Source organism: Myotis nattereri (genome assembly GCF_964212035.1).
Source record: "Myotis nattereri genome assembly, chromosome: 16".
In the NCBI taxonomy this organism is placed as follows: Eukaryota; Metazoa; Chordata; class Mammalia; order Chiroptera; family Vespertilionidae; genus Myotis; species Myotis nattereri.
The window spans coordinates 53136876-53146014 of record NC_138091.1 but is presented as its reverse complement, the minus strand read 5'-3'; the positions used below and the strand labels follow the sequence as shown (position 1 = coordinate 53146014).

The window sequence follows — 9139 nt, the reverse complement described above, 5'->3', positions numbered from 1 at the left end:
CTACACCTGCTTGAGCGTGACCAGGGCGCCGCTGCTGACCATGACCGCGGGGTAGAGCGGCTCCAGGAAGGAGGCGAGGAAGCGGTAGAGGAGGCTGACCCCGCCCGCCACGCCGTAGAAGGACAGGCAGCCGGCGCCGCAGTCGAGCGCCACGCCGAGCGTGCGGTGGTAGCCGCCCTGCAGCACCGTCTGCGTGTTGTTGTGCCACACGGAGAAGCGCAGCGAGTCCCACTCCAGGCACCACGAGTCGGGGTTGCGGCCCAGCAGGTAGACGATGCTGCCGCGCGGGCGGCCGCCGGGCGGGGGGCTGCGGCGGTAGGTGACGCCCAGGCACACCCACGAGTTGGACACGTCGGCCTCCCAGTAGTGGCGGCCCTCGGCCAGGCCGCGCGAGCACAGCACCTGCGGCCACTGCTTGAAGCCGGGCAGCGGGCCGCCGGCGGGGAAGGGCTCCAGGAGGACGCCCAGGTTCAGCACCGAGTGCGTCTCCTTGAACAGGAAGAGCTCCTCGCTGGCCCAGGCGGGGTCGAATTTCAGGTTGCAGTAGCCTGGGGGCGGGGAGGGGCGGACAGGAGCGGCTCAGGGTCCCAGGCACCGGCCGAGGACGCCAGAGCTTCCCCCAGCTCCTAGGAGTGCCCCCCCCCCCACCCCCGCTGAAGTCCCCAATTGGTGGTGGTGGGGATGTGCCCCAACGGTTTGGAGCAGCGGTTCTTAGCCTGGGCTGCGCATTAGAATCACCTGGGGATCTTTTTAAAATCCTGATTTCTGGGCCTCATCCTCCGGAAATTCTGTTTCTTTGTTATGGGGTGGGGCCACAACATTAGTAACAAAGAAACAGAATTCCCGGAGGATGAGGCCCAGAAACCAGGATTTTAAAAGGATTCCCAGGTGGTTCTAATGCGCAGCCAAGGTTGAGAACCACTGGTTTAGAGGATGAGATGGGTGTTGTCCCAAGGCCCACCGTTTCTCTCTCTCTCTCTCTCCCCCCCCCCTCTCTCTCTCTCTATATATATATGTAATTTTTATTTTTAAAAGAATAGTTTATTGATATTTAGAGAAAGAGGAAGGGAGAGGGAGAGAGAGAAACATCAATGAGAGAGTGCATTCGTTGGTCTCTTGCATGCTCCCCACCAGCCGGGGATCAAGCCTGCAACCTGGCCATGTGCCCTTGGCTGTCAACCTCCTGGTGCACTGGATGACGCCCACCCAACTGAGCCCGCACTGGCCAGGGCGCAAGGCCCACCTTTCTAGAAGCGTTGAGCGCTGAGGCGCCCTCCGTGCCCTCACAGACCCTCACACAATCTCCCTTTCATTCATTCAGGATGCAAGATGGAGGGGAACTGAGGGGGAGTCAAGGGCTCCCGGAGGAGGTCACGCAGAGGGAGGGGTCACCAAGGGCAGTGCATCCCTGACCCTGGAGGTCGCAGGGAAGTCCTTGGGCCTGGGCCCCCCAGCCCAGCCTGGGCGCGGGAGGGCTGTGGGAACGTCAAGCGGAAAGGGAGATGGAGGCGGAAATGGACAGGGTCTGCCAACTGGCTTGGCTAAAGCCCAGGGAGGTGGTCAGGCACCCAGAGGAGGACAGGGTGGTACGACACGGGGGCCAGGGAAGGCTGAAGGGCCTCTGGGCAGTAGGTGAGGCCTTGCCCCACCTGTGGAGTAGGACAGGGCAGTCTTTTCTTTCCTATCAGGGCCTCGGAGTCACAGGCCAGTCCCTCTGAGGCCTCCAGGCCCAGGCAAGAGAGAGCTGGCATCTCTCTGGAGCCCTGGCCCAAGTGGAGGTGGAGCTGGGGAAGTCGAGGCACCTAGGGGCCCTGCTCCCTTCCTCCCCCCCTGCGGTGGGACCCCAGGACTGAAGACTCACACTTGAGAAGTGCCTTCCTGTCCACAGTGGGGGGCAGCACCTCGTAGGAGTTCATTTTAATGCCTGTGGAGATGGAGGGCTCTGCTGAGGACACGCCCAGCCCAGCATCCTTCCGCAGAGAGGCGTGGGCTCCCAGGAGGAGGCGTCACCTGGGGAAGGTGCACACAGGCCGGCAGGGCCCTCTACGATGCCCGGAAACCACCCCAGCCACGGCCCTGCAGGGCTGTCCCTGCCCCAGAATGTCAGGGAGCGTCCAGTGGCCCAGGCCGCAGGTACTGACCCTGCAGGAGGAGCTGGTTGATGAAGCTGAGCCCCATGCCCACCAGCCGGCTCCGGAGCTCCGCCAGGGTCTGGGGCAGCTGCAGGAAGCTCTGCTTCTCCTCCCAGCTGGTGCCCATTAGGGGTTCCATGCAGTCTTGGAAGTTCTTTAGCCTGGGGAACTCCTGTGTGTGGGGAGGGGCGGCGAGGGTGGTACCACCTTTCACCAGGGCCCCAGCAGATGCCAGGTGTCCCCGCCTATGCAGGGGCTTGGTGGTGCCCAGAGCGTGGGGCAGGTGGAGAAACTGCTGCTCTCAAACCTGGGCCTCTCCCTCCCCAGCTCCTGGCGTTTGGACATCGTAGCTTAGGGCTTTGCCAAAGGCCTGGCCTAGTGCATTACAGAGTGATTATTAGAAAACAGCGCTGGCAGGACTTCTTCCAGCCTCTAACTGCTTAGTGAAAAACCTTGCCAACGCTTCCTGGTGGGGGGGGAGAGGGAGGGACAGGGGAGGAACAGCCCTCGAAGTCTGCTCGGGGGTGCGATGACCGCTGAAGGAAGGGGAGCTGTGCTAGGAGTTCCAAGCACAGGGCTGGGGCAGCCCCCGGCCCCGCCCAGAGAGAAGGCTGCCCCCCCCAGCCTTCACCTGACCCCACCAGCTACCCTGCCTGGTACCCCCCTGCAGCAGCACCCAACCAGGCTGTGGCGCCAGGCCAGGGCCGGGGAAAGAAATGGGATTTCAATCTGGCTCCGTAGATTGTTGTCTCACTTCCAGCCCTGCCTGGGGGCGTGTGGAGAAACTTAGCCGGTCAGATGCCCAGAACCCTAGGGTACATCCCATCTGTTCCAGGGAAATGAAGGCAGGAGCGTTAGGGCCAGGCTGGGTGCTGAGGTGGAGGAGCCCAGGGGGGTGGGTGAAAGCTCAGGACAGATGGCCTGGGAGGCAGGGGAGTGGACCAGTGATGCGCCCCAAACGCTGAGGGTGTGTCTGGGGGTGGAGGAGTGGAGGTTGTGGCAGGGCCAGGCGCGGAGGTGGGGTGGGGTCTTGCCTGCAGAAACTGCTGGTCACTCGGGTTGGTGAGCAGGGTGCGCAGCCAGATGCTGTCCGCCTCCAGCTTCAGGAGCCAGTTGTGGCTCTGCTGGATGGAGCTGCCCAGCTTCTCCAGGGCGGCGGCCTCCTCTTTCTCCACAAAATCCAAGACCTTCGTCTGCAGCTGTTTGACTTCCTGGATGATCCCCGAGAAGCAGGAGTGCACCTCATCTCGCATTGTCTGGATCATTTTCTGGGGGTGGAGGTGGGAGGGTGCCTAGCGAGGCATCTCTGAGCTCCACCCTGATCCCTGCCTTGTCATGGTCCCCAGCCCACCCAGGCACCCTGTCTGTCCGCCTGGCCCCACCCCATCCCCTCCAAGCCCTCTGAGTCCCCGCGGCCTGGGCCTGGGGCGGGCGGGCTCCCTTACCAGCAGAAAGGCCACCTGCTCGCGGTGCTTCTGGCTGTCGGAGGTGATCATCAGCATCTGGTTCTCCACGTTGGCCTGGACCTGCCGCAACTCCACCTGGGTGACAGGGTGAGTGGAGGAGAGGGCCCCTGATGGAGGGGCGCCCAGGAGAAGCCTTCTGCAAGCAGCCCCATGTTCAAGCCCAGAAGAGATATTCATTCCTCTCACATTCCAAAGAGGTTTCAAGGAGATGAGGATGAGGATGAGGATGAGAAAGAGCAGAGCTGAAGGGGTGCCGGCCGAGGGCCCACCCCCCTGCTGTAGGTCTCTCCCCGTGTTTAGGAGTCAGGTTCTCTGCCCGTGACAGGAATGACCTTCGGGTTTCAGGTCACAAGAAGGGGTTGTGGAGGGGTCAGTGGCTTGAGAGGCCTGGGAGGCAGTGGGTGGGAAAAGGGCTCCCGGGGGCAGCACTGCCAGGCCAGTCCTTCTACATACGCCTTTAGTCTCCCCTGCCCGGCAACGGGCATGTCCCTGTCTCACGATGTATTACAGACAGAACCGCTCGTCCAAGTGCCTGTCCAGGAACTGCTGCTGACACGCAGCAAATGAGAAGCTCGTGCCAGACGGTAAATCAACGCACTGCTCTCTCGCCGAGAAGGGCTTGGCAGGGAGAGGGTGTCAGCTCATCACACAACAGTGAGGCATTGGCTCGCGTTCCGGCCGAGCTCCTTGCCACGGACCATGAACGGTGGCTGTTGGAATAGCGCTGTTCTAGGATGTGTGTGATGGAATGTCCTCACATAGAAGGACGTCATGTATGTAGTTTCATCTGTTCTTTCACCCTTTCCTTTCGTTCTGAGCAAAATAAACCCCCCAAAACCCCCTGATCATAGGATTCATCCAGACCATGTTGGATCCTTATTCCCCTGACTGGCCGGCACTGTTTCCTGTCACGGCCTGACCCTCTTGGCCATCACTCTAACGACTGCGAATTGTCCTCCGAGGAAAGGTGTGTGGAGGTGGCCGGGGTAGGGGGGGATGAGGGGAGGGGCTTGCGAAAGACTTTCATCTTCAGCGAAAGACTCAGAACCCCAGGCCCCTGGCTCCGGCCAGCTCCAGCGCCACCCCAGCCTCACCTCCCTGCGGGCGCGCTCCTCCTGCAGGGGGATGGTGTCGTGGTTCCGGTGCTCCTCCAGCAGGCAGGTCCCGCACACGCAGCAGCCTTCCGTGCGGCAGTACAGCCCCCGCAGCTTGCGGTGCTTGCGGCACAGGCAGCTCTTGAAGTCCCACAGGGGCTCCAGGAGCTGGTGGTCCCGGAACACCTGGTTCTCCGCGTGGCTGCGCAGGTGGTTCTCGCACAGGGAGGCCATGCACTGCAGGCACGACTTGACGGCCCGGCGCTTCTGGGGGCCGCAGAAGTCGCAGGGCACGTCCCGGGGCCCGGCCAGCTTCCAGGAGGACGCCGAGGCCGGGCTCTTGGCCTGGGTGAAGCAGGTCACCATCTCCTCCAGGGTGACGTTCTTGCAGAGGCGCGGCCTGGAGGCGAAGCTCTCTCGGCACTGGGGGCAGTAGAGCGTCTCGCCCTCGGCCACCTGGTGGTCCCAGAACCCCTGGAGGCAGATCATGCAGAAGTTGTGGCCGCAGGCGGTGGTGACGGGGCTGCGGAACACCTCCAGGCAAATGGGACAGAGGACTTGGTCCTCAAACTTGCAGAGGCTGCCGCTGTTCCTCAGCGGGCGCTGGCCTGGCGGAGGTCTGGAGGGCTGGGCCGGGGGCTGCGCCGCTGGGACCCGGTCCTGGACGGGCTCTAGGGAGACGGAGCAAAGCCATGCGGAAGCCTAGGCAGGAGCCGAGAGGGCCTGACAGGAGTACCACACTCCTCTGAGAAGCAGCTGTCTGCCCCTGGGGGACAGGGACTGTGCCATCAGTCAGCCCGAAGCGGGGACAGAAGTTGGGGCTTGTGTTCTTCTTGTCCCAGCCCCAATTCCTGGAACAAGTCCTGGACAAGAGGGCGGATGGCAGACAGCAGTCATGTGACAGGGGAAAGGAACCACTTCCTTGGCCCATTGGCAGGCAGGTAGGAAGCACAGGTACTTACGTGAAACTCTCTGCATGTCAGGGAAGGCCAGAGGCGTGGCGGCCCTGTCGGGAGGGAAGAGAACCCGTGGGCACTCAGGTGCAGGGCCCTTGCCCCTGGTCCCATTTCACCAGCTGCTGGGAGGGTCCCTATCAGTCTAGTGCAGCGGTTCTCAACCTGTGGGTCGCGACCCCTTCGGGGGTCGCACGACCCTTTCACAGGGGTTGCCTAAGACCATCAGAAAACACACATATAATTACATATTGTTTTTGTGATTAGTCACTATGCTTTCATTATGTTCAATTTGTAACAATGAAAATACATCCTGCATATCAGATATTTACATTACGATTCATAACAGTAGCAAAATTACAGTTATGAAGTAGCAACGAAAATAATTTTATGGTTGGGGGTCACCACAACATGAGGAACTGTATGAAAGGGTCGCGGCATTAGGAAGGTTGAGAACCACTGGTCTAGTGGGTTCCCACCCTTTAAACTCTCTGGGTCTGATAAGCACCATCTCACCTTTCCCTTCGGCTGTGTTTTGCAGTCTCCCTATCAAGTTGCCCCCCCCCCCCCGACCCCTGAAAAACTGCCTGCAGTTTTGCTTCCTGATGTCACAATTCAAGTGGGACCGGCCCCAGCACCCTGCTTGTGACGTCAGCAGGGAAAGGTGTACCGCTGGGCCTGCTGCGGCGCTGATGCAGGCTGCCTGTGACAGGCTATTCCTCCTGCCGGAGCCTGCGTCCCAGGAGGCAGAGCCGCTATGCACCTGGGGCCACTTGCAGTGGACTTAAGGGACTCCTTACGAACCTGAGAGAGAAAACAGCAGCAACTCAGTGGCAGAAGGATCTTGGGCAGTTCGTTAAATCTCTCTGGACCATGGTTTTTTTCTTATGAATCAACAGGGTGGTGGCAGGAGATAACATTTCAAGGCCCCCTCTTGGTCTAAAGTGGATTGATCCGAACATTATCTGATGGGTGATCCTAAAGATTGTTGCTTCCCACTCTGGTCCTGACCCTCAGGAGGAAAAAAGGGACGAGCAAAACTGAAGAGACCCTCATTACTCTAAGGGCTTCTTGTTGGGCTTCCTGTTTCTTATTCTTCCTTATCTAACAGGACAAATGTCCTGAGACGTTTGCAATATGCCACTTTCTTGCTTCAAGAAGTTATGAAACTTAGATTTTGAGCTGCCAAATTTGACTTGGAGGAAATAATGGCCTCAAAAGAAAGCTCACAAGGGCAAAAGCTATCATTAAAGTTCCACCATAAAATCAACATGGGAAACAATCTTAATGAAAATTTTTTTTTAAATTGTCATTTGAATTTTTTCAAATGTTTTACTGCTTTCATTTTTTTAATGTATTTTTGATTTCAGAGAGGAAGGGGGAGAGAGAGATAGAAACATCAATGACGAGAATCTGATTGTCTGCCTCCTGCATACCCCACACTGGAGATAGAGCTGGCTACCTGGGCATGAGCCCTGACCAGGAATAGGTTCATAGGTTGATGCTCAATAATTGAGCCAAACTGGCTGGGCCTTAATTAAAATATTTTTAAGTAAAATGAAAATAGAAAACTTGGGCCCTAGCTTGTTTGGCTCAGTGGATAGAGTGTCAGCCTGCGGGCCAAAGGGTCCCGAGTTCGATTCCGGTCGGGGGCGCATGCCTGGGTTGTGGGCTTGGTCCAACCTGCAGGAGGCAGCCTATCAATGATTCCCTCTCATCATTGATGTTTCTATCTCTCTCTTCCTCTCCCTTCCTCTCTGAAATCAATAAAAATTTTAAAAAAAGAAAATAGAAACTTGGAAACAACTTAATTGCACTGCATAGAAAACCGATCAAGGAATTAAACTGGCTTAATGGAGTAACAGTTCCCTCCAGTGGAAAGCTTTCCTGATGAAACTGTGTGGTGTGATTCTTACTGGAAGTTTAGCTGGAGGCTGCCACCTGGGCTTTGTGACTGAGCAGGTTCGGCCACACTCCGTGATCTGTTCCAGGCGCTGGCTGCCTGCAGCCGCCGGCAAGCCCTCCCTGGAGCATCAGCAGGCAGAACGCCAGGGTTTTGCAGTAGATCCTCGCCTTCTCTTGCAGATGAACTCTTCTCCTTTTGAGATGCAGCTCCTGCAACCTAACCATGGACATCAAGGGACCACAGGGCCTGAACTGCCCATCACAAGCAGGGTGTTCTCTCACCCCCTCAGCCATCTGAGGAGTAGTTAACATTGCTCAGGAATAGGTGTGACTCTTTCAGGCCCCGGAACAATGACTGTTGGCACTGTGCTGCCTCCTGCCGGGGAGAGGAAAGGATCTTTATTATTTATGTATTTTTTTATCCTCACCGGAGGATATGTTTATTGATTTTAGAGAGAGAAAGGGAGACAGAACCATCGATGTGAGAAACATCGATTGGTTTGCCTCCCGTACTTGCCCCAACCAGGGATCGAACCCACAACCTAGGTATGTGCCCTAACCCTCAACCTTTCGGTGCCTGGAATGATGCTCCAACCAGCTGAGCAACCACAGCACTGCAGCTTCTCGGGCAGGCGTAGCTGCTCCCAGCAGTGTGCTGTTTTTCTCGTTAGACCCAGCGTTCCTGAGCCCTGAGATGGCGGCATCTCTCGCACAGGGATCCTCCGCTGAGCCTCCTCTCCATAATCCTAACTTCTCCCCTTTGCTCCTGGGCCCTGGGAGCGTCCTGTAATCCCTACAACCTTTCCCCACAGCCTGTTAACCACTGGGGTCTCCATCTCATGGACCCTGGCTGATACAAACTTGTGCCTTGTTCTTGACCTTTGTGTCCAGTTGTCTCCCTATTGGGCGTGCGGGGGTGGGGTGGGGGGGGAGACGAGGCCTTTTGAGGATCCCACACCCTGCCTGATGCCTAAAGTGAGGGGTCCTTCACTTGGTTACTGGGTGTTCACCTCACATTTCTCACCCTCTACTTTGCAGAGAAAATGGGCAACCTCGTCACTTACTGTCTTCCAGGACTGTTTTTCCCTTAGCATCTCACCCGGCCGGTGTGGTCATTTGGTTGCGCGTCATCCCCAGGAACCAAGAGGTCACAGTTCGATCTGTCAGGGCACATGCCTGGGTTGCGGGCTCCACCCCCAGTAGGGGGCGTGCAGGAGGCAGCTGGTCAATGTTTCCCTCTCATTGATGTTTCTATCTCTCCCTCTCCCTTCTTCTCTCTGAAATAAATAAAAACAAATGAAAAGAAAACCCACAAAAACACCTCATACTCCTCCCCCATCTCTTTCCAGCCCTGTGGGGAGCCCATCTGTCCCACCTACTGGTTCTCAGCACGAGTCCTTTCAGATTCAGGAAAATGAAAGTGGGAGGAAGGAGGCCCAACACCCCCTCGGGCGGCTCGGCAGCAGGAGAAACCAGGCCTTGGCGGGCGGGCGGCGCTGCTGGGAAGGTGCAGCTCACCTCCGGGGAGGCCTTGGAGAAGCGTGCATGCTGAGTGGACACAAGGAGCCGGCCATACCGGAAAACACACC

The 9139-nt window shown here is 57.9% G+C and overlaps 1 protein-coding gene across 1 annotated transcript; it reads right to left on the bottom strand.

Annotated features, from left to right (window-relative positions):
• On the bottom strand, positions 1 to 9124 carry LOC308531896 (E3 ubiquitin-protein ligase TRIM65-like; the record flags this gene model as incomplete). The annotated part of the gene is made up of 8 exons (XM_081108987.1): positions 1 to 548; positions 1862 to 1924; positions 2142 to 2304; positions 3167 to 3400; positions 3578 to 3673; positions 4693 to 5363; positions 5655 to 5698; positions 9069 to 9124. 8 exons carry the CDS (start codon positions 9122 to 9124, stop codon positions 1 to 3), a joined length of 1875 nt encoding a protein of 624 aa, XP_080965113.1.
• Between the last annotated feature and the right edge of the window lie 15 nt (positions 9125 to 9139).